Source organism: Calypte anna, chromosome 8 (genome assembly GCF_003957555.1).
Source record: "Calypte anna isolate BGI_N300 chromosome 8, bCalAnn1_v1.p, whole genome shotgun sequence".
Lineage (NCBI taxonomy): Eukaryota > Metazoa > Chordata > Aves > Apodiformes > Trochilidae > Calypte > Calypte anna.
This window is the reverse complement of record NC_044254.1, coordinates 5,556,779-5,582,263: the sequence shown is the minus strand read 5'-3', so window position 1 is coordinate 5,582,263 and position 25,485 is coordinate 5,556,779. Positions and strand designations below refer to the sequence as shown.

Here is a 25,485-nt window from a genome sequence, read left to right as displayed (position 1 = left end):
GATGCTGCTCAAAGTTGGCTCCTAGGTGCATTTATTCCAGGATGGCTACAAGAGAACGCTGAATCTTTTTTCCTTTTCTTATCACAAACTTCACTCCCTTACAGGCAGATACTCTGTCTCTGGAATTGTTTCCAGCCAGTTTAATCTCTTCTGCAGATGGGCCTTCTTGCTCCACAAGCCAGAGCATTCCTTGGACAAAAATTTCCATTGTTAAGCAATATTCTTTACCAGGAAAACCAGAGTATGAATTTTCTATTCGATGCTGTCTTCTTTATTTATACATTTTCTGTTGAGTTACTCAGAAATCACAGGACATTAATGATAGAGGGAAAGAAAACTTCAAAATATTCACAACCTTTCCATTATAAAATCCAATGTTAAAATAAAAGAAAAAAAAAAAAAAAAAGAAAAAAAATAGTGAAACTTATCTAAAGATCAAAAAAAACACCATAAGAAAAATTACCTTATTGAATTCAAAGTACATAGATTTTTCCCAGTGTTTGATCCAATCCCACTTAAAGTCAATGAAATGACTCCTATTGACTGCAAAGTATTTTCAGTCAGGCATAAAGCATAATGCCTATAGGTCGTGTTAATACAAAAAGTGCATGGTTTAATAAACTTGAAAGGTCCTCTCTTTATCAAGAAACATAAAAATTATGAATGTATTTTTATATATTTCAGGATATGTCTAAAGCAAAATATAAAGCAGCAGCTGTGCAAAGCAAGACTCTAAAGTGTATTGAAAACTCCAAAGTATCTTTAAAAATTAGACTAAAAAGGTATAAATCAGATTATATGAGTGTTAGGATATTAGGGTAGTAAAATAAGGTCTTAGGGTAATAAACTGGAAGGTATCTTAGCAATAAAATATGCAAATAATCAAACATCTAGATAACTGTTATACAAGGCTAATTGAGTGCTAGCAATTTATTTATTGATAGGCCTTATACCAGATCTAGAATAATGATTAAAATGATATCTGTAGACAATATGATAATACAGTGACTGCAGTTTCTGAAAGCATCCTAGTCTTAAGGGGGAGAATTCATGTATAGGGATTTAATATTCGTTACCCTTCTCTGGAGATGGACCGATGCCTCTCAGCCTCTCGAGGGTTAAACACTAGGGCAGGCCTCCCCAGTGGAAAGGAGAAGATCCAGGATACTTTCCCTTAAAGTACCATACAAAACTCAAAACATTTTGTTTGCAGACAGGGGAATCAGCTAGAAAGGACAGCAGGAAGAGCTTGCAATGTCATGTGGATTTAAAGTTGATAGAGGTAGTAAGCCTAAATCACAATTAATTCAGTGAGGACAATGCTCATGAGTATCTAATTTCTAACTCTACTTCATGTCTTTAGAGGGCCTGGCAAAGAGATTCAGGAGCAGCTTCTTCCCAAGGGAGACTAGAGGGTTTGTAATATAAAAGATGGGATTTCTGATGTGAAGAGTTTCAACTTTTTTCTCTTGAAGAGATGGTTAATAAACCAAAAGAACGATTTATATAATGCATTGAAACCATTGCTGCCTGAGTTTTCTTTTCATCACATGTATAGAAAGATTAGACTACCACTATGAAAGGATTGCTGCTGAGGCAGTGCTAGCTGTGCTGCTCAGGAATAAAATAATTGCAGAGCAAGAATTGTCAAGCACCTTTCTACACTTTAAATATACAGGTAGTGTCATTCTTTGCAACATTTCAAAGCACTGACTTCCAATTTATACCCAATCACAGTCTTTCAGGTGAAGCCTTCTCTTGCTTTCCCTGTGAGTCAATGTATTACAGCAGTAGTATAATAAAAAATAAAATTAAAAAATCTAGATCTCAGTCTTCCCTATGAATTCCTCTCTTGCTGAGGATAGGAACTCTATGTCATCCTCTATCTTGCTTAATAGTAACATGTGTTCTCAAAAATTAACAACTCAGAAATTTTTCCCTTTACCAAATCTGTGCAATCAGTATGGTTCTGGCTATACTTGTACCAGCAATGACAGAAAATAAAATTTTACTTCTTGCACCATGATAGTGCCTCTAAAAATTGCTGGTTCCTTTTCCAGTGCTATAAAATTCTAGCCTTGTTCAAGAATGTATAGTAATTTCAAGAGTGGATTATTATTTGTGGTGGGAGCTGAGCCTTCTTCTGCATTCATGAACTGGAGAATCCAACAACATTAGCAGTAGTTACTAATTCAGAATTGCATCACACCAGTTCTTTTTCACATTGAGCTAAAGATTTAACCTCCCCTGTCCCACCCTGGCTCCCATCCTTCCCTGCTACATGACACAGCTGATGCTAATGTGCAAAATGAAGAATTCCTAGCAAGACAGTGCTAGCAACAGCAGAATCTGAAATGATGCTGAGAGGAGACAGGAGTTAATCTATAGAAGGTGTAAATCATTTGCAGAAGTAGCAATAATGAGAAAGAGCATCTTTTCAACCAATTAGGTAAGGAAATCTGTCTTGGAATCACTGGGATGGGTAAACAGAAGAAAGCACTGTATTATATCTGCAAACACACTTTGTTTTGATTTCTGTGGGGCCTTTAAATGTTCATCTAACTTTACTTTGAGAATCAAACAGTAGAGGTGCGAGCAGTTTTTCAGCAGGCATGTCAAACTTCCCTTGTGTTGTTAGGAAGCCTATCTTATGAACAATTTTTAATTAGAGAAAGTTCAATAATTAATTTAGTGAGAGCTAGATTTTTTCAGAGTCCTTGGAGGGACTATGAAATCATTAATTCTCTGTAACTTTCTTCTGCATATTTACTCTGGAAAGAAAACAAAGGTCTTTATAGCATACTTCAAAGGGAAAGGAAATTATCTTCTTATCCAGTCCATTGTGGAGAAAGTAGAAACACACGGCTTAAACCATAATATTTTTTTCCTACAATTTGATACTAAAACCATGTTTGTTACCTAATGTAAGAATTGTGAAGTGATGGAGTAAATTCTATGGGAGGGGTGTGGGGATTGAGTTTCAGTTCTGTGGGAGGAAAGAAGACAACCCTCTGCCAGGAACTGCATTTGGATAGTGCTGCCTTGTTGTTAAAAAATAGACTAAATTTTGATCCAGCCAGCTCAGTTTTTTGTGATCCTGTATGTGATAGTAATTTCTGATGGTACTGTACAATGCATAAAAATATACAAGCAAGCAGACAAATATTTATAGACAGATACAAGGAGACAAATAATAATTTTTATCCCTTGAGGCATTTAATTAGAATAGCAATATGCCCTCTTTGCAATTGCATACTCAATGGAAGAATAAATGCATGTTTTCTAGCTGGTTTAGGATAAGCCTGACCCATCACAGGAAAGAAGTCTCTGTATCTTTGGGGGAAAGGGGAAGACAGGGCATTTTACATGGTTTTAATTTAATTTAGTATGAGGAACTTTGTATATCAGAGCTTTTGCATGACCAAATTCTGTTGAAAGCTTTTGAACCACCAACATATTCTTTTTCCTGATATTATGATTTTCTATCCTTGATACTTAAAAGCCAATATTTTTATTCTATCATGCAATTGCATGTATATGATGAGATCTGATGGGACTTTTGGCTCCCACAAAGGGGAGACAACTTGGAGGCTTATTGGTTCTTGGAGGACTGAAGTAACCCACATTTTTAAGCAGTGCACTGTATTCTATTTATGCTTCTTAATGTTTCCTTGATATGCATGCAGATCTGATGAAACATTTGGTTCATTTGGGGTTTAGGGAATTTTTTTGCTTTGATTATTGTTAAAATTTATTAGTCTTCCTTCACTGAACAGTGATAACATTGCTGTTTGTGAGAGTTAGAAGCTGTTCTAGAGGAAACATTTATTGCCTTTTGGGCTGCAAACTATAGTGGAGCTGTATCATGTCTAAGTTTTCTATGAGTGCTTATAGACAGATTCTGGTATCAATGAAAACATCATAAATATCAAGAAATACTATTGGCCTTATGTTAATTCTGAGTGTGAAGCTGTTTTGGGAGTGAGCTAAATTCCAGCCTGGGTTGTACACAGTTGTCACAGAGTGAAGAACACACAGACCATTTTCTCTCTCATCATCGGATATTGAAACCTAATGAGTTTAAGATGTCAATTGATTTCATTTCCAAATCTTCCATGTGCTGCAGGTGCTTTTGAATTAATTATTCATAACTTCTCTCAGTTATATATACAAAAAGATTTAGAAAAGCTGTGTCCTCTGAAGACACAGAGAGGTAACTGCTGGGTGACTATTTAACATACTGGTAATTTCTAAGTATTTTTGAACACACTGGAAAAAACCTGATGTCTGCCTTCCATTGTAATTTTTTTTTTTCCTGCTGAAATGTTCTACATTTAGTAATGTTGCCACTCCCAAAATTGTTTTTCTTATATATAATTTGCCAAATTTTGTTGAAATTAAGAAAAATATTTTTATCTTAGATTTGCATAAAATGTTCAGTCTGAACCATAAGTAGTGTTTCTGTATTTTAAATACTATTATTTTTCAATGAGTAAATATCTGAAACTACTCCTAACCCTGCTCAGATTCCTGTTATAGTGAGTCTGAGCTACAGCACTTTATTTACAGAGTGTTCAGAAATCTCAGTGCCTTGGACAGTGTCACGGTCCAGGCCCAGCTGGTACCAACCCCGCACCATGGGACAGGGAGGAGAAAATCCACCTTAAGGCTCGTTAAGACAAGGACAGGGAAGTTTGCATTCCCCAGTTATGGTAAGACAAAAAACAGAGAGGTACAGCTTGGGCAGGAAAAAAAGAATTCTTTAATCTCCAAGGAGAAAGAGCAAACACGGCCAGATCTCAGTATCTTCCCCCTCTTCCTTCCCTTCTTCCCGGGCCCACATCGCTTCACTGCCGCCTCCCCCTCAGGGCACAGGGGACGGGCAGGGGGGGTTCAGGGTCAGTTCCCCACACGGTGTTTCTGCCGCTCCTTCCTCCTCAGGGGGAGGACTCCTCACATTCTTCCCCTGCTCCAAGGCGGGGTCCCTCTCATGGCAGAGAGTCCTTCAGGAACCCCTCCGACATGAGTCCCTCCCGTGAGGTGCAGTCCCTCAGGAACTGCTCCAGCCCGGGCTGCCCACAGAGTCACGGCTGCTGCAGGAACAGTCACCTCCTCTGACACGGGGTCCTACACGGCTGCAGAGCCACATCTGACCCTCTCCAGGATCCTGCACAGGCTGCTGCTTCACCTCTGCCACCTGAGACACTTCAGGGGCTACAAATCCACATTTACCCCACTGGGGTCCTTCAGGGACTGCTCCCCTGTGCTCCTCCATGGGCTGCAGGGGCACAGCCGCCATCTCACCATGGGCTGAGGGGAAATCTCTGCCCGGGCACCTTCCCCTTCCTCCACTGACCTTGGTGTATTTTCTCTGTCATTTGACTCTCACTTAATCCTATACTCTGCTCTGCGGGTCCTCATCTTTTATTTCTGCAGTTGCATTTTCCCTTTCTCGAACATGTCACTCAGAGCCACATCCAACTTCCTACATCTTCTTGGCTTTGGGGCAGGGATTGGAACCAGGGGAATTTCCAGCAACTTCTCACAGGACCCACCCCTGTGTCGCTCTCTACTTCCAGAACGCCACTGAACTGACCCAAGACAACAGAAGTTGAACTTTGCAGAGGCTTTGAAAAAAAAATCTACTGAAGTTTCACAGATATTCAAACAAAACAAAGCAAAGCAAAGTGAAAAAAAACAAAAAAAAAGCCACCTCAAAAAACATATTTCATGAACTATTATTTCTACAAGGTTCTTTCTACTATACAAGAATGTCACTATTTAAAATACAATTACTTACTTCTGATAGCAACCCTGAGATTATCAGGTAGGAAATAGGGTGGCCCAGAGTATTTCCTACATGGCCTTGAAAGAAAACCTTAGTATAGATTTAGTCATTAATAAAGGTTTCTGTTTCCATGGAAATACCTCACACAAAAAAATCCTCTTAACAAATGCCCGTGTGTATTCTGCAAGCTCCCTGACCAGCCATTAGCATTAGTTTTTCTTTAAAGAATTTTAAATCATTTTTAGAATAAGCAGCTGAGAAGGAAACAATCTTGCACCACTTGCACTGTTTACAGGTCCAAGCAATCAGATGCTGGCTCGTAAGGGATGCCTGTGCCACTTAAATTCTTTCTGACTTCTCCAGAAGTACATATGACCTCAAAGAATGAAGCCCTCAATATTTTACAAAATGTGTGCTTTTCTAATCGTAATGAATAGTTTTTGTTATAAATCAATATGAAATTACAGAGAAGTTCTTACATTTCAGATCTGTTTGTGTCTCCTTTGTGGCAACTTTACAATGAGTTGGATTCAATTACTGAGCTCTGACAGCCAAGAGAACTAAATTACACACTGGTAATCTTAGTGTGCTGCTTTCAGGCAGCATACATGTATATTTTGCCATGACAAGATGCAAAGGGTGCTGTGCTGGAACAACCTGGTATTATTTGTGCCACTCAGCCATTCACTTGAACTCCTACAGCTGTTTTGTTACTTAAACAATGTAAAGTAAAGAGAAGTCCTCTTGCTTTTTGCCCTAGCAGGAGGTCAGAGAGACTCAAATATGTTTAACAGTACAGAAAAAAAAAAAAAGAGAGACTTAATAAGATACTTTCTTGGTTGTTGGCAAGTGAGAGCTCCATATTGACAAAAACACAATCAAGCATCAGGCAAACAATCATTGTGTTCCCGGGTTCACAATAGAAGAAATTACCAAGTAATAAGAGCATTATCAGCAGTGCTGTTAAGAAGTTTCATCGCCATTATGTAGAGCCAGATTATAATAGCTTGACTATTTTAAAAGAGGCCGTAGGAGAAAAAGGCAGCAGGAGCCTGTGCCCTGTGTTTGGAGAAGAGAACCCAAGTCACTCATTCTCCCTGAAGTGAATATTGAGCTCATGGGGACGAGGCTGTTGCCACTGTTGTCATGGATTTGCACAAGTCCAGCAGCTTTGAGCAACATTCACTCTCTACAATTTATTTTGATGCTTGGTGGCAACTTCAAATATTCCAGGGCCTCAAGAGAGCTTTTGTTGGAGAGATCTCTGCACTGCCACAAATTCAGCAGTTGCCAGGGCTAGTGATAACTTCTAAGCTGAACTGGCAGAAAACTTGTGTTTTCCTGGTGGTAGTACAGTGCAGAAAACATATTCCTCTTTGCTTTTCTACCCGTTTGCAAAAGAAGAATACAAAGAACTGTGCTTTCCTCTCCTTTTTTCCCTAGAATCAATTTGGGTCATGTTAGTGTTCCTCATACCTAATTCATCCTGCAGGTCTGTAATCCAAATCAGAGAAGCAACATTTTTCTCATAGTATTTTAATAGTGCAAAACGAGTCCATTACGTATGCCTCTGGACTTCCTGGAAATGAAGCAGACATTAGTTCAGAAAGATTAATTGAAACATTACCTCTGGCACCATTGCAGGTACTTCTGCTCTTTATTGATTTCAGTTTGGCATTGACACCCAGCCTTCCTTGCAGGTGCTGATGTAGAGCCTGGTGAAAGAATGAGAAAGATCTTGTTACTGCTAGGACAAGGAATTACTGTGATCAGTGTACCTAAGACACATTCACATTCTTAAATCTTCCCAGGTAAGAGAGATCTGTCAGAGTTTTTATCATTCACTGAGGCTGGGCAGAAAGTTTTTTGGTGGAAAATTTCATTTAATTGAAAGCAACATGGAGCTGTGTCTACTTTGACAACCTTTCTTACTGGAAGTTTTAGGAGGTCCTGGTAAATCCAGTGATTGAGGACATGATGAAATGGAAACCAATCCTCTCTGAGCAAAAACCTAATATTTACAAAATTATTACTATTTTTAGAGTCTTTTGAGGTTCAACATTTTCTCTGAAACAGAATGAAAAAAAATGTAAACCATCACACAATTGTATTTCTGATCTCTTTTAGTCATCTCTGTTATTCACATAGATGTTGAATAGGATTTTCTTGTAGTCTCTTGTTAACTGTTAGTTTTCAGGTGTGCAAGTAAGGAGTAGTACAGATTATTTTACCTCAAACATTAAAGAAAAAAAAAAAACACGTCAGGAAGAAGATAGGAGGATATTGATATTGATATGAAATATGATGTTTAAAGAAAGAGAAGTAGAACATCTGCATAAGACTGAGGCAGATACTGCACCTGAACTAATACAGTCTAATTCAAGATTTCACAATGAAGTCAGGGAAACAGAAAAGCTCTAGAGGTGTTTGGAAGTTAATGATGCAGCATTGTAGTAAAGCCCAAATTAAATTCTCAGTTCTCATTGCAAAAACACATTAAAACTAAAGTACTGCAGAATAAGGCTGTCTCATGCTGCTTGGTGCATTACTCCTCCTGAGTGTTGTTTGTTGTTTGGTTGTGGTTTTTTTTCCTGCCAACGAATTACAAGATGTTGGGTATTTTCCTGTTAATTATGGCTGAACTACTACCACCAAAGATTTTATATATTATCATGTGTTTACAGGCATCCATATCTCCCTCCATGCTGAGAACTGTCTGTGCCCAGGTTGTTCCCTGCTCACTACAACAGCTTAACAGAATTTGCTGTCACAGCCTCTCCTTACACTTCTTGCCTCTGCAAGAAAAGGCTTTTTAAGACTCATAGCAGCCATAACACCACATAGAAAATACTCTTTTCATAGCCATTGGGAAAAAAAACTCGAGTTGCCAACCACAAGCTACTTAGAAATTTCACAATTTAGAAGGCTGTTGATCACCCTGCATCAAGTTTTTAAAAGAGCTATCATTGATTAACTTATTTTTTCATCTTGATTACTTATGTTTTGAAGTCTTTGTTTAATACATAATTCAAGTTTTTACATTAACAAACATTAATTTTCAGCATGCTCATTCAATTTTAGTTCTTTAGGGCATTTCATTTAGAGTTGAAATACATTTTAACCTATGGATTTTCTTTTATTTTTATGGGCAAACTACATTATACATCTGATGTATTGCTATGAGAACATATTGTCTTATACAAGTATTCTTTGCCCATATTGTTTCTGACAGTATGGTTTGCTTACAACTCTGATACTCAGCATCATTATATAGCAACATAACCTCTCTCTTTCATTTTCTTTTCTTCTCTGGATCTGGCCAAGAGCTTATGCTTTATACACTAAGTCTCCCCTCATTTTGAGAATCATGTTGTATTTTGTATGTGAAAAGACCTATATAGCATTGTGGTTGCAGGTTCTGCTGTTTAATCTTTGCAACCAGACACTCAGACAATAATTACCCTGTGTTATATTTAGGATGAAACCTTTTGATGGCTGTCAGGTCAGGAGAAACAGCTACTCTAGAAACAGCAGTTGTCCCAATGAATTGAATTTATGCTTTCATCCTGGATCAACTTTGATCCATTGAAAGTGTTTAGAACTGCTGCCTCCTGGTACCATATTCTAAGTGCTAAGTCCTGTGAAAAGGATACCAATAACAAATTTCTAATACAAAAACTTTTATATCTTACAGAATTATAGAAACAAACCTTTAAAATAAGAAATATTCCTGTAGGCTCTAAAACCACAGACAGTCACAGAAAGTTGAGAACTTTTTTCACAAGTGGGTCACAAAGCCTATCAGGAGCTTACAGAGGATTTAGGCAGTAATATTTATAAGACATGGCTTAACATTGAGATGAAAATCAAGCACAGTGTCTCTCGTAGGAGATGAACTAGTGAGGTGTTTAAAAAAACTTCTCTTGCAGCAAGGAAGGATGATCTGTAGGCTGCCATACAATTTCCAATATCTATGGTTGGTAGTGAGCTGTTATAAATCTGATGGCATTAATCAAGTAACTTGTGATTCAGATATTAAACAGAAATGAAGGTCATTCCCTGAGCTGATGTTTAGATTTCTGTTTACTCACTAAAATCAAATCAGTGTTGGTTTCCCATCTGGCAGTGCAGTTTTATTGTGGCATATACATAGCAATCTGGAAAAAAAAAAAAGCCTTGCTTAGTTATGCTAAAAATGCAGTGCCTAATTGCCAGTATTCTTGCCTCTCCAACTGGAAAACCAAATGGAGAAGGGACTCTATTGTAGGCATGGAGATACCTAGACATCAAACACGAGGCTGGGGAAAAGTAAGTCTTGGGAAGACATAATGCAACAGATCAAAGCAGTGGAGGCTCAACCTCTTTTCATTAAGAAAGGCATAAAACATTTAGGAATTTCTCAAAAGACAATTCAAATGTTGCAGTTCTAGCAAGCACTGAATATATCTAACAGGAATAAACTCTGTGATTGCTGTGGAAGGCCTAGCTGAGTTTAGTTTCTGTATTATGCATCATCAAGGAGGTTTGATTTAAGCAGACTTTGGGTTTTATCTCAGCTGGGAAGCTGTACATAGCTCCTCTCTTTTGAGCAGCCTAAAACTGTGTATGTAACTAGAGACTGACCTTAACTATAAGGATAGAATTTAATTGAAAAGGAAATAAGGATGGCAAACGCAGAATTGGAAAGAGGAGGGATAGGAGATTTGTTCTCACCAATGGCTCACAGAGAAATATTGTTTTCTTGGGAAAGCAGAAAAAATCTCCATTTGACTGCAGAGCTGAAAGAATGGCCACAAAATAAACAGTGCTGCTAACAGGAGTTGTCACCATATTTAAGGCTGATGAGTAGAAATTAATACAGATTCTTCCAAGCAAGATTTGCAGGCTCAAATGGTGCTTAGTGATTCATAGAGGAAGAAGAAAGTGAGAGAGACTCTCAGTTTGAATTCTCATTTACTGCCTGTGAAAGTCAGAAAGGGAAGGTGAGCAGATCTTACAGGCTTCAGCAGTGATGAAGTGACTGTGTGTTTGCTCAGATTTCAGTAGGCTTTAATTATAAGAGAATTCACAGTTAGAGGTGAACCTTGTGCATTTTTCCTTTCTTAGACACCTTCAGATCTGAGTGTAATTTAGAACCTGAAGGAATCTTTCCATTCTCTGGCTTATTCTTTGGTATTCATAGTCTTCATATATCACTGCAGAGATTTATGAGTTAGAAATGGTTTTGTCTAAGAATGAATGGCTAAGGAAACATTGACATGGATGACAATGATTTAAAAGTGCTAATTTAATACTTTCATTAAGCTCAAGTGGCAAATACATGGAGGAATATATCTTATTAAGAATAAGATGTAAGGTGTAAGATGTAAGATGCAGGATATGATAGATGCTTTATGTATAAGAAAAATACATTTTCTGTTTTAAATAATTTTCAAATCATGTAATTCTTAAATTTTAGATGGAGATGCACTGAGTAAGGCTGGGGCTGGTTGTGGGGCTGTGGCCCCTTTCCCTGGGCCTGTGTTGCCTGTTGTATTAAAGGTTCTAATTAGCACAGAGTATATGTGAACTAAGACAAAAATGTTGGATATGTTGAAGAGAGAGTTTACTCTTCTCCAAAACCACTATATTCTTCCCAAAGAGCCAAGAATGTTGTAGCATGACAAAAGTTTTATATATAAAAGTTAAAATTCAGCTAAGGATAGAAATATGTCTTGATTTGTTGTAAGCTTTCAAGTAAAAAAACAGAATAAACCAAAACAAAAATCTAATAGTAATCAGAGATATATTAGCATATATTACCCATACTTAGCACAGCAACAAAACCAAGTGTTTGATCCTCAGAATCAAGCTTACAAGCATGAGACTGCACTGTTGTCAAAAACGCTGACATGATTCAAAAACTTTTTATTGAGAGAGATGTAAGTAAAGCAGCGTGCTGCAGCACGCTGGGCGGCCGGGGGGACCGCAGCCCCACCACCGGCTCGCACCTTCAATAAGGTGAAGCCGGCCCTTTATACTTTTCACAAAGCCCTTCCCCTCAGTCTCCCATCAGTTCATCATTGGTTCCCAAACCGCGGGCTCTCCCAGCACTGGTTCGTGCTTCGCGGGCTTCTCTCTGTTGTCGATGGGAACGGTTTCACGTTTCGCGGGCTTCGCTCTGCTGCTGAGGGGAATGGTTTCATGTTACGTCCGTTTCGCGGGCCCCTGCAGTCGGCCACTCCTCCTGTTTGTCTGGCTTTTGTTCCTTAAACATACACTTACAAATACACCCCAAAACAACAGGATACAACAAACTGTCTCAACAAACTGACCAAACAAACACTACCAAACTGAAAGATACACTCAACAAAACAATAACCTACAATTTTAAACCCTTATTTTTCACAACTGTAAAGTTGAGGATGAGGACTTTTTTTGTGTTTTGGGTTTTATTTTTCACAGCAGAGAGTTTCAGCCACAGATATCAACTGTTCTTAAAGCAAGAACAGTAAGGAGATTTTCATCTGCCACAGAAATGGGACTTGTAATGTATCAGAAACTTTGATGACTTTGGCAGCTTGCAAAACTTCATATTTTTTTTCAGCTTGAGCCTGATATGGAACACACCATGTAGAAGACAATTCCCCATTATGTTTCTATTACATTGACAATTATTTCTAGCCAGACTTGTGGACTAGAAACTTTTTGTATGTGCATAGTGAACACTCTCTTGACATCTTTCCAAGACCTGGCCTTTAAAAGATATATCAAGTATCACCAGATTTACAGTAAAATCACTAAGCTGGCAAAATATCAGTACTTCTCAGTGAGTCAGTTCAGCCTGCCTGCTACCAGAACAAAGAACATACATTTGATATACAGATATACAAAAAAATAAATATTTTTTTTGGAAAAAAAAAAAAAGATAAAATAGCTAATCAAAATGGTGATTTATTTAATTTGTATGATCTGTTTGGCAAAATGCTAATTCATTTCCTTAAATAAACAGCAAGTAAAAATCACCCTCCCTGAAGCCACAAATTAGCCAAACCACTCATAGATCACTCTTGATCACTCTTGATAATGGGCTTTTTCAGTAGAGTCCATTTCATGCAGTGTGCAAAGTGCAGCTCCTTGCTCTCAGCTTAATGCATTTAATAAAACTTAATGAAACATTTGTAAACTTAATGAAGCACTCTGGAAATGAAAACAAAGGCAACCCAATCTCCTTTTAAATGGAAACTAAGCCATCATCCTACTACCACTGAAATATTTGAAACTACATTAACCTTTTAATGTGTCTTTTGGGGTTAATAGGGTGGACAAGAGTATCATAGAAAATCCCGTTACAGTAAATAATTTTTATATTTTTGTATTAGTATCTCTGGAAGCTTCAGCGAGTTATTTACATTGCACTTTGTATTCTTAGTGATTTTCCAGAGAAATTGGAAGTGTAACTCCACAATAAGGTACTGTCATTGATAATGCAGGCTCACAAACTTCTTATTGAGTTTGCAAAGCATTAACACTGGGTGTTATCAGCCTTTCTCTGTTTGAACTTTCCTTGACTTCCTGGCAGTAGCTTTTATTTTATTCAGCTTAGCTGCAACAATAATGTTGGTTTGGTTGGGTTTTTTTCCTAGCAACTAAGGCTATGGCTAATTTGTTCTTCATTTTGCTTATCATTCTATGGTACAAGCAGAGTTTTTACATAAACAGTATTAAGAAGTAGTTATTTTGTGTAGCAGAACACACAACTTGAGCATAATATGGGGGACTACAGACTCAGGATGATAGCAGAAGCCTTGAGATGTAGTGACTGACTGCAGAGTGCAGAGGAGCACAGCACAAGATAATAAGAGATGAGGCACAGATTTGGCTCTGGATAATTCACCTAGAGTCAGCTAAGAAAGTGAAGACCTGAAGTTGGACAAAATTATTTTGGAGGTAATAAATAAAACAAAACCTGAATAGCTAATCTACACAAAATGCATTTTATTCATTGAATTCACATGTAATTGGAACTTTCACACCAGCATGATATAGCATGATTTAGTGAATTCCTGATAATTTTTTAAGGACAAAGAAGAGCTCATTCTTATCACAGTGATAAACTTAATATGAAATGGCTTCATCCATAGCATTTTGCTTGTTCTCCAGTTGCCCCCTGGAGAAGCAGATATGCAAGACTCAATACTTACTCGAGCATTTTCAGACTTAAATTTTACAGTAACTTCCAAAATTATTTGAGCAGAAAAGTTTTTCATTACTGTGATTGTGCAATAAGCTCTTTAACAAGATCAAATGGGACTCTAACAATGTGGCTGAGGTGGACACCTCATCCCATATTTTACAAAAACAAGACTCATTTGCAGTTGTCTAGGCAGGGTATAAAAAGTGCCTATTCACAGTTTTTTCCAGGTCTAACAGGCTCATTTCATGTCACTGAATTTATCCTCATGCTTTCTGACTTGGATGCGCTTCACTTGAAGCACTCCTAGTTCAGACGAGTGATTTATGAGGCAGGCTGAGCTCCCTGAGCTTAATTTGATTTAGGAAAATTTCCCAGAAACTTATCAGGGGAAACTCAGTTATAAACCCAACATCATATTTCATAAGACAATTTTACATTTTCTCCTAATGGTTTAAAAATATTTCTTTAAGGCCTGAATCTGTAGGAGTCTTCACATTAAACTACATCACACCTTGCTGAATTTCAGTGCATTGACTAAGGAGACTTCCTAAATGATTATGCAGTGGCTAAATGTGGCCCTTAATAACTTCTTACTGCTTTTTTTTTTTTTTTTTTTTTTTTTTTTTGATGCCTGATGTTTTTGGGCCCTTCCCTCCTCCTCTCTCTCCCCCAGTCTCTTACTTATATTGCAGATTTGCCATGGGAATGGCCTTAGGCTCAACCAAGTTTGTATAAATAACAGCCTTAGGACTTCTCCCCATTTTAGTGCATGGCTTGATTATTCACACTGTCCAACATTAGACATCTCATTTGGGTTAGGAAGCTGGGATCTTTGGATATCTGATGGATAGGTGTAGGCTATTGACATGTCTGAATTTCCCTTCAGAGCTTTATTGCAAATAGAAGCCTATACTTCTATCTTAAAAACCTACTTTTAGATGCCTAAAGTTTTACCAGATGAATTCCTCCATGTAAGTATGGATGGCATCAGCAATCTCAAGTACATATGAACTTGTGATGAAGAGATTGCTTACAAACCAACTTCAGCTCCTCATAAATTGCTCATTCCAAGTGCTGAGGTGGAAATTACATCTATTAACCTGAAAGTCAAATATCTGGACTTGCAGGGGGATTACTGATCAGGGTATCTGAGCTCTATATAACAGCTTTTCCCAACTTTATCAGAGACACTCAAAGTTGTCTCTTCAAGAAAAAGTAACTAAGCAAGTTCAGTGAATAAATATGTGTGTGTAATCCAGCTACTTTCGTAAGTAATCACATTAAAAAATCAAATATATCTGAGATGAACTGAAGTGATGGAATTGCTCCAATTTTTTCTAATAAGAAAATATGACAAGGTTTATATTGCTTTTTCTGGTGAAGGAAAAAAATTGTCATTGCTGTATTCCATTTAACCTAAAACTTATTGGAAATAACACTGATATTTTAAATCTAATTCAGTTGCATTTGTTATATTGCTCTCTTAAACTATTAAAGCTGAGAAATAATAGATGAAAATAAATGTTTGGTGGTGTTCCATGCTTATGACTAAATTCTGGTTGGCTAGACTTCAATGTTTTTACTGGTCTAGGAATTTCCATTTTCTACTCTCAGTTGACAAACCAGCATTTTAAAATCCTTAGCAGCTAGGTCATCTTCTTAACTTTATAGATAAAAACATAAAAAAGAAAGTTGTGATGCTAACTGGTATTCTACAAAGAAACCATTTTGATTTTCAGATCACTGATACACTGGAGAATTACTATGTCATATTTTTTTGCAAACATTCTTATGTGCACCAAAGCAACTTACATTGTTCCTATCTGATGTGATAAATTTGTTGCACTGTTAAAATAGAATATGAACTGCTTTCAGCTTTTGCAGACAGATCTTGCTGAATTAATTTTATTCATTTAGTAAGATTTATATATCATACATCACCTGTCATCTCTTTCTGGAAATGATCTTTAATACATTTCATTGGTTTTGGGGATGTTTTTTGTTGTTTGGTTTATTTTTTTCACCAGTGAGGAAGAACACACTTGGAAAATTATAGTTAGATGCAAGATATAGTTATTAAAATTATTTTGACACATAACTCATGAAAATTTTGTATCCTGCTGTGATGCTTTAATTTTGTGGACAATACAGTTATTTTGCAATATATAACTGATATACTGAATAAGCAAAGTGGAGGTGGAAGGGCTCAATAAAAAGGACACAAAAAAGGAGATTTAAATATTTATACTATTAATTATTTTTTGTTTTTCTCTTATGCACTCTTAATACTAAGCTTCTTCCCTACTGAGAAAGATGTAAAACAAAATTGTGTGTTCACAAGTAATTGTGCTTAATTTTCTTGTGCCACTTTCACACTAAGCAATTGCACCTGATCCTCAAATTTCTGTTACACTTTCTCCTTCTATATCTAAATGCTCTTAGAATTACACATCTGTGGTGAGATCCCAAAGGGACTTCAGAGGTTCTTCCCCATGGAGGAATCATATCTGATATAAACACACCAACTTTGTTTTAGTCCCCTTCTTCTCTTTCCACTCTCATCTTTGCTGAGAAATTACAAAAAAAAAAAAAAAAAAAAAAAAAAAAAATTAAAAAAGAGAAAACTTTTGTAAGGTGGTTGCACTGTGGCTTAAGCCCTTTAAGGGAAGTGGTTTTTTAGGAAAAAACAACCCCTGCCCGCTGAGTGGTTTTACCCTTTTCTGTTGTATGTTTAAAAGGAAATCATTGGCAGACATCCAATGACTGGTGTGTCACTGGAGACACACATTGGAGGTGTATCTGTGTCCAGAGAGCAGACAACCTTGCATCAACTATTTTTTCTAGCATTATCATTTAACTGTATTTCTCTTTCAAACATCCATACAATGGCCTAAAACATACCATGAAAGAAAGAGGAATGTGTAGGTGTGTTGACAAGAGGCAGACAATTTTAGGTGATTATTATTATCTAAGAAATAATCTCTGGGGAAGGAAAACTTGCTTCACATAGGAGAGGTAAAACATCTTATTAATAATTCACACCTTAATGTTGCTGATTGGTGAGGAGAGAAAGAAATTGAGTTCTCCTCCTTCACACACAGTGTGGTGGTGTGGCCACTCTGCCAAATTGGATAAGCTAGAAGGTTTCAGAAAGCCTCACACTCCTCTGACATGTGGATAAGCTGACACTGTACACACTGTGACTCAGGGTTATATGCTGCTTCATAAGGGATATCTGTGTGTAGAAGAATTACTGTGTTACATCTAGAATAGATTTCTTGCTTAGAAGATGAAGCTGAGGGAACAGACCCAACTCAGTTGTGCAGCCCTATAAAATGCCAGTGCTCTATTTCCATCAGCTGTGCATGGCAGCAGGAACACCAAGATAGCTGTGGTGTCAGGGTCTGTAATGTCACTGATTCTCATGACAAGCCATGACATTTCTTGTAACCAAACTCCTATCACACCCAAGGCAATCTTTGTCTCTTGTTTTAACTACAGTGTGACACGGGGGCTCTCTGCAAGGTTTCTTCCCTCTATCCACATTTTCCTGCCATCCTGTTTGAACTCCAGTTACCTTGGCAGGAGCCCCTGCTACACTGTTTGGAACTGTTCCTATGGGCGACTGTGCCATAGTTGGGTGACGAGCAGTAGTTCAGAATCTGCCATCTATCTGTCAAAGAAATAATAACTTCCGGAGTGTAAAAGGCTGATCCTTTACCACATCCCATTTACCTGTTTGCTGCCAGAGCTCTGTTGCCAGGTGGGACTCAAAGGCTAGATATAGCACAGCAGTGATGGGAGTGTTGGTCACTTTTTGTCCTTCATCCTTTGCTTTCTGCTTTGGAGTATGTGCTGTATTTTCAAGCAAATGACCTTTTGGCAAGTGGAACACCCTTCTTCATGTCTCTGCCCTGTCTCTTGCTCAAGCTGCCCAGATGCTTCCTCAGCCTTGGAAAAACTGACTTTTCTTGGCTTTTGCACCTATTGCTGTCTTGAAGTACCTGTTAAATCAGCACTTTCACAGTCGATGTAGTCAGTCTGCAGATTTCTGGAAACAAATGCTATTCCTCCAAATACTTGTAAAGGTAAAACTGTTTTGTGGCAAGGGAAAGAAACACCCTGAAGTGCAACTCTGCCTGTCCCCACCTTTAGCCACTAAAACTGAAACACATTTTCTGCCTCTATATTTTCATTAAGAAATCAGAGAAATTAAAATTTATTCATCTTCATGATATCTTTACTATGATTTAATTCAGACTGTGTGAATTGTATCACCAGAGGTTTTAGATCACTCTGGCAAAATTCTGGTTACCAGGTACTGATAATGTATCCCAACCCTATTACAGTTTCTTCCTGCAATGGAAATTCTATATATTGGTTTGGCTCCCAGCCTTCAGACAGCCTCTGAATTGTATTTGCTTGGAATAGTGTTATAAGAGTTTTTTATCAGATAGGAATTGCCTTAACTTAAGCAGGAAGGTTACTATAATTAATACTGACCTGGTTGTTGTAATTGTGGTCACTAAAATTTATTCTGAATACGTTTTTAGGTTGTTGTGGTACAGGTCCACATATTACTATAATTTCTTTGTTGGTTTGTTGGGGTTTTTTTTCAGTTTATAATGGCTTTATAAAGGTAATACTTTATAAAGGTACTAGTACACAAAGTATAAAAGTACTTTATAAAGGTAATAGTATTGATCAGTGCAAAGGGAAATGGACAGACAAAAAACCCAGCCAGGGTCTGATGTACAACATACACTAAGTAAGAAATATCTCCAATATTCACAGAGGTAACCACAGTTGTTTCTTTCCCACAAGTGTGTTTGTATCTTAAAATGTTCTTATCAGAAGGGAAATATTGTTGGCTCTTGTTTGTACTTTGAGTACCAGATAAATCCTGTGATTTTTTTTTTTTCAGTATAAACTTTTTTGTCTCCTTTCATAGTTATGGAATACAGTTTTGGTAAACTAGAAGTGCTCGCCAAGGTGCCACAGGTTCCAAAATCTGAAACTAGTCCATGACTAGTAGCCTAAGAAAGCTCTACCCTAATTTTATGTTGACAAAAAGATATTTTATTTTGCTTGCATTTGGTAATGAAGCATTGCATTTCTTGTGTTGAGCTGGTCTAGCTAGAAATGAAGTGAGCAGTGTAGCTTAAATTCAGATCAGGCTGCAATTCAGAATTAAATCATAATGTAACTAAATTGAAATTAATAAAATTTAATTTAATTGACATTAAGTCTCATTGAATTACAATTGTGGTTTAGTTGAACAGTTGTTTTTTTCTTTTGTGCTTGCACATGAAATAGTGGTTGTTTATGTAAATCTTTCCAATATAAAAAACAAGTTGGAATTTACATCAGTCACTCAGATTCAGATCTAATGTAAGTTGCTCTGAAAAGACTGTGTATCAGTTTTCTTTACCTTGGATTTACTGTTAAGCACTTCTGACAGCCCAGCCATTTGTACTTTTCTCTTGTAAAAGGTAACAAAACCTTTTTGAGAGTCCCAACTTTTGCCATCTTTAATCTGTTTTTTCTGCTGGAATGTGTAGAATAACAAAGAACCTATATTTAATTCATTTATTGATAATGATTTTTATTTACACTTTCAGCTTTATAAACAAGTCTTCAATAGCTGTCATGTACCAGTAAATGGTGTATTTTTTAAAACTGAAAAATCTTTCACTGAAAGGATAATATCAGTATCAATGGAAAAAAATAACCACATACTGTTGTGTTGTCAGGGAAATGTTTTAAGCTAATTTGAATATGATCAACATGGATGGTATTTAGGTATATAGTTCAAATGAGATATTTTTAGATAAATACTATACTTCATGTGTTTGGGAGAGGGTAATGTATCCATGTGCATAATAATAAATTTTTTCTATAAATATGCAAAGCAAAGAATTACGGAGACTTTCAGAAAGTGCTTTGGCTGGTAAAGATTGTTTCTTTTATAATAAGAAATATCACTTGCAAAGACAGCCACTCACCTGTCTGCTCTTGAGCTAATGCAACATTTCATTCCGTGTGTCACACAATCCTAACCTCCAGTCCATCCTAAAATGCTCAGTATTACCACTCAGGGAGCCTGTATGTCATGTTAAGCACCTTGAAAAGGCCACACCTTAGGAAAGTCTCAGGTATAGCAAGTAAAGTAAGCAGTTGCCACTTCAGCTCAGCATGAACATTTAGGCCCACATCCTAAGAGTAAAAGATTGTATGGCTTTTACTTTTCTACAGTTTTTGTTAAAATCTTGAGTCACTGTCTTCTCTTCACCTAGACCTCCTGTGTCCAAGGCACACAAAAGTGTATCAATGTTACTACTTTTGTGTAAGAAAAAAGAATTCCACAACATTTCTTTTTTATTAACTGTTCAGCTACAAAATTTTATTGGTATCCTTCTATGTTCCCTCTAGAGGATGTAATGCACAAAAGCATTGCCACGGAACATATAAAATTACAAATGAAATTTATTGTAAAAAGTAGAATGTCTTCTAGACTGGTGTCAGTATTTATTTCATTCAGAAACCAAAACTGCAGGTATAATATATTCATTGTCAGCAAGTTCATGTATGTAAATTGCCATCCAACAGTATTGACTGATATAAGACAGATATTGAAAAGACAATTTAAATTTACTCTTCCAAACATAAACTGTTCCACAAAAGCACTGTAAAAACTCCTTCAAGGTTTTGTGTTGTGCTTCACATTTATGGTTAACTACATAATTTGGTTGTGTCATAATCCACTGTGTTTGGCAATTTGGCATTAAAGGCCTGCAAAGCAGATTGAATCCTCACCACTTCACTGGTAGACAGTTTGAGTCTATGACGGAGCAAGCAAGAGAAGAGGTCGAGACGACGCTGACCGGGAGGAGAGAGTTTATTTACACGATCCCGTATCTCTAACAACTGCAAAAGTGCTGAGTCCTGTGATCCCTGAGTATAGGGGTAGTCCAGCTGCAAAATCAAGTCCCGAATTGCTTCTGGGTCAAAGTGCATGCTGTAGCCAAACACTTGGATGTTATTGATTTTCATGTAGCCCAGATTTCTTGAGGGATCAATAAATTCCAGGGGTTCGTAGTAGATGCTCTCGTTGCCGTTTGGACCGTTTGACTTTATTCGACTCCTCAAATAGATGTGTACAGTTTCAAAAAATGTCTTCCACTTGTTGCCCAGAGTCAGCGTCCAGTTATAACACTGAAGGGGTAAGTCCAGTTTAGTCCTCTCCCAGTCTGGGAAATTGTTTTCATTCACAGGCATAAACCAGCTCTCAGAGTGGCTGCCCCCAAAAGGGTTGACGTAAACAGCAAGAACAGGCTCCAAGGTGCTGTTTTTCGTTAGGCAAATTTGGAGAGAGAGGCCCAGTATCATATGGACCAGGCTAGACTTGTACTTGTTACTCTTAAGTGTAAGGAGCATCCGTTTGCGCCAGGAAGGGTCAAACCAGCTGTTGAGGCGCATGTCATTACTGATGAAAATGGCGTGGACCTCGATTCTCCGGTCTGTCTTCTGCAATAAATACTTCATTTCCAGGTCCTGCAGGTCGGTCTCGAACCCAATGTAGTGCTCAGTTGATTCTGCCACTTCAGGCTTGCAAAGCCCTTGGCTCAGCATGTAGCCAGCATTGCAGCTCCCGCAGCGGGTGCGATTGTCGGGCGCGCAGCTCAAGCACGCAGAGCCATCTCCAACCGTGCAGGGGAGGAACGCGTGGCAGGCAACCTGGTCATTAGGGCAGGTGCATGTGTGAGTCTCTTCAGAAAAGCTTCCCAGCAGGCCGTTTTCATTGCAGTAGAGAAAGGACTGGATGCGGTTGAGCCAGTAGTTGGAAGATCTGCAATGTTAAAAGAAGTTATTTTAACACAAAGGGAGACCCGCACACAATAAATACAACCGTGTTGCTTTTTATCGGAAAGAGAAAAATAAAGCTGGTTTTAGTAGCTTATTTATGTGCTAAAGCCAGATGACAGCATCTACTGTCACATAAATACAGGTATAAATTGTCTTCTAGCAGTGAGAAATCACACATGAAAAATCACTTATGAACTCCCAGGCACAAGAGGAGTATTTGGTTCACGCATTTGCTCTCTATGTATCTTTGTCAAAGGAAATGTCAAAAAGAGCCATTCTGTAATTGTCTTTAGATTATCATCTTGAAATCTGATTCAGCTGGGGTTATTTTTCCTCATACTACTTGATCAGGGAGGTGCTTTGTATGTATCTAAGTGTGTATGAGTGTACCATCTCTCTATTTCATTGTGCAGATCTTTGTAAGCTTGCAAGGTTTCTTGGTGCTAGCTGGAGCTCCTTTGATTTATAGACAGTGAACCAAAATGCTTTTCTGTGCTAGCAAATGTGCCTCACTAAAATAGATTTAGTCTTAATTCTTCAGATGACTTCCAGCACCACAGTATCTGTACAAGAAACCATGCATGAACATGTGTTTACTTTTTAATCTTCTTTGGAGATAAAATTAAAAGATCAATTTAATGTTCTTTTTGTCATCTCATTTTGGTTTCACTAGAAGCAACAAAGTCCTTCATCACACTGGGGGAAACAGATACTAAACCAAACAGTTTAGGCTGATGAAGCACAGTCCCTAGAATAAAGACAGTGGGACCAAAAAAGTCACATGGAAATAGCCAGGAGAAAAATTATGTTCTTTCTTTTTATTTTTCAGTTGCTATTAATCCAAGCAATGCACAGTTTAAAGTCACATCTGAATTTGTTGCAAGCACTGAGCAGTTCAGAAATAATTTTTTGTTTGGTTGGTTGGTTTGGGTTTTTCTTCTACTATAGAATGCTAAACCAAAATACCCATGGCATCTTAAATCTGATTCTTTAGAAACATGAGAATAAAAAGCTGTAAAATTACATTATTGTATACTCTGGTGACTTTGCTTCATGGTTTGGTTTGGTTTTCCTTTCCCTTTCTTAGGTTGAAGGTGGGAATCTTGGGGTTTTTTGCATTGTTTTGTTTTTTTTTTAATACAGTCATATAATTTTTTCCTAAAAGTACAACTAAATATAGTAAGAACCATGGCACAAATACCTAAACAACATTCTTCTTTGTGCTTATTTGAAAGTCAGCATTATAGGAAAATATTTTGGCAAGTTTATTCCTTCATTTCTTGATTAAAAATCATAATGTCCATTCTGCAAGCAAGGTCAGTGTTGCAATATAAATGTTACTCCACAGCTGAGCAGTACATTAAAGCTATTGCTCTTCTGGGTGGAATGGGAAGTTCTTGTGTACTTTGTCTGGGTTGTTTTCACAACACTCTATACCTTCTGAGCTTGCCCTGGCAGCTCACAGGAACTGCAGTTCAGGTGTGTGATGCCCTACTTTCCCATTATGGGATGAACTTTGGAGGCAGGCTATGTCTCACATGGTCTCTCTCTTACTGCTACCAGCCCTGTGATGCATCACAGCAATAAAAACAGAGAAGATCCTTGGCCAAAGGATTGAAAATAACCTTTCAAAGGTCTCTCGTTACAGCTTTTTTCTTTACTCTTTATGGTTCTCTGTGCTTATTTAAGAACTGATGCTGAGGTCAAAAAGCTGCTGGATATAAGATATAAAAGTCTGGAGTTTTTACTGTAGATCTTTGGTTTATGCCATTGCTTTACAATGGCCTTCATAAAGTTGTTACCTTATTTTGATTTGTTACCTTGGAAATGTAACTGGGCAGATTTCAGGAATATGTAATTTGATTTTTAATCTCCAATCTTTTGGTACCACACGACTCCTGTATCAAGGTTAAGTGTGTTCAACAGCTGATATTGATCAGATTTGTAAATGTAAATTTTGGCATCCTCTTCCATTTTTCCTGCAATCAGAAGCCCACATCTCTGAAAAGCTTTGTTATATATTAGTAGTACATTTCCAAAAACCTCATTTTGCATAGACCAACTCTGAACTAACAGCTGTGGGTTTGAATTTATCTCAGTAGAGGATAACCACTTGCAGACTTGCTGTAAAGATTTTGGGTGCATCACAGGGTGTCAGCCATAGAGACTAAATCTGTTTGGCTCACTCACACAAAGCATCAACCATGCCTTGCATAGTTTGTAGCATCTCAGGATATGTTTGCATCATACATTATGGTCAGAAGAAAGCTAACTGTGCCTGAGCTCCAAAGCCAGAGACAGCAACGAGTCTACATTTTTTTTTAGCAGACATTAGTAGCCTGGATTTGGCATAGTGCTAGTATGGACAAGAAATTTTTGTGTAGGTTGAGAGTTAAGCATTTTTCCTGGTTTGGCCCTCAGGCAGAGGTAGCTTTACACTACACACCAGCTATGTCCCTTAATTTTATGTATTTTTCTGATAAATTTTAATGGGTGAATTTTTTTAACATTGCTTTATTAAGGTGTCACTGGTAAGGTTTTGAGGGGAGGGGACAGGCACAGGAGTGCCCTCTGTGAGCAGAGTCCAGGGGCTGCCCCATCCCAGACACAGCTGGTACAAGAAAGTTCCAGGTGGTTACAGGCAGCTGTTCTTATCTAGACCTAAAAGATTTTTTTTTAATCTTATTTCCTTGTCTCCTCCAAACAAAGAGGGTGCTTCAGAGAGCAGCTGGGTGGGTGGGGGTCTGGCAACCAGCCTGGGTTAACCCACCACATAAGGTAAGGGAGATAATTTGCATCTTGAAGTTGATCCCTGTTATGTTTCATCTATCCTGCCTCTGAGATCTACTGAATAGGATTACAGAGGATTACATGCAATTTTATACATTGCATTAAAAAATTATTATTCTGTCTAATATTTCACACTGAAATAAGTTGAAGAATGTTCTGTGCATTCATTTTGTCATATAGAAGAGTTTTGGGGAAAAGAGGAATACTCTTCCCTTGGCTACACCTCAGCAGTTAAATGGAATAAACATCTGGAATGCAGGGTGCACCAGGCATTGAAAGAAAGGCAGCATGTGGCCTTGATACAGATTGATAAAGGGGACTGGAATAGCAGGGAAGGAATTCTCTTAGTCCACAAAGGTGATGGAAAGAGGAAGACACAGTGAGGAAGATGGCACTGTTGGAAAAGGAGACTTTTCTATTGTTGGAATAACCCTATATAAATCAGCAAAATTAATTTACTGGCAAGGGTTGATTTGGTTGGGTTACTCACAACTCCAGCTCCATAGTTTTTGAGACATTTTATTTTCCTTATTAACAATCTAATCAACTGTTTCCCTTATTATGAGAAGCAAAATCTTTAATGTCACTTTTTTTGTTCTTTTTATTTTTAATGAGTACCTTGCTTCTCCTTTGGCTAAGGGATACAAGAAGCAGCTTCAAAGTTTGCATGCAAATACATAGCTACACAATTAAGTGAGTTTTCTTTCTAAAACTTAATTATCAGTTTTTAAGTTAGTATTTCTCTTATGAAGTTCAAAACAATAAACTTCTAATACTAACCAATAAATCCATGTTTTGGGTTTTTACCTCATTTTAAAGCAGTGAGACTTTGATAAGTAGTGCTTAAACTTTTTTTTTGTCTTTG

General features: G+C 37.6%; 1 protein-coding gene across 2 annotated transcripts in view; it reads right to left on the bottom strand.

The window, feature by feature from the left end:
- Positions 1 to 20,597: 20,597 nt before the first annotated feature.
- The window catches only part of LOC103529368 (BMP/retinoic acid-inducible neural-specific protein 3), a 171,602-nt gene continuing 166,714 nt past the window's right edge, over positions 20,598 to 25,485 (bottom strand). For both annotated transcript variants that reach the window (XM_008494798.2, XM_030455307.1), the window contains one exon: positions 20,598 to 21,813. In XM_008494798.2, the coding sequence (XP_008493020.2) occupies positions 20,697 to 21,813 (1,117 nt within the window). In that variant the 3' untranslated portion in view covers positions 20,598 to 20,696. The remainder of the gene's footprint in view (positions 21,814 to 25,485) is intronic.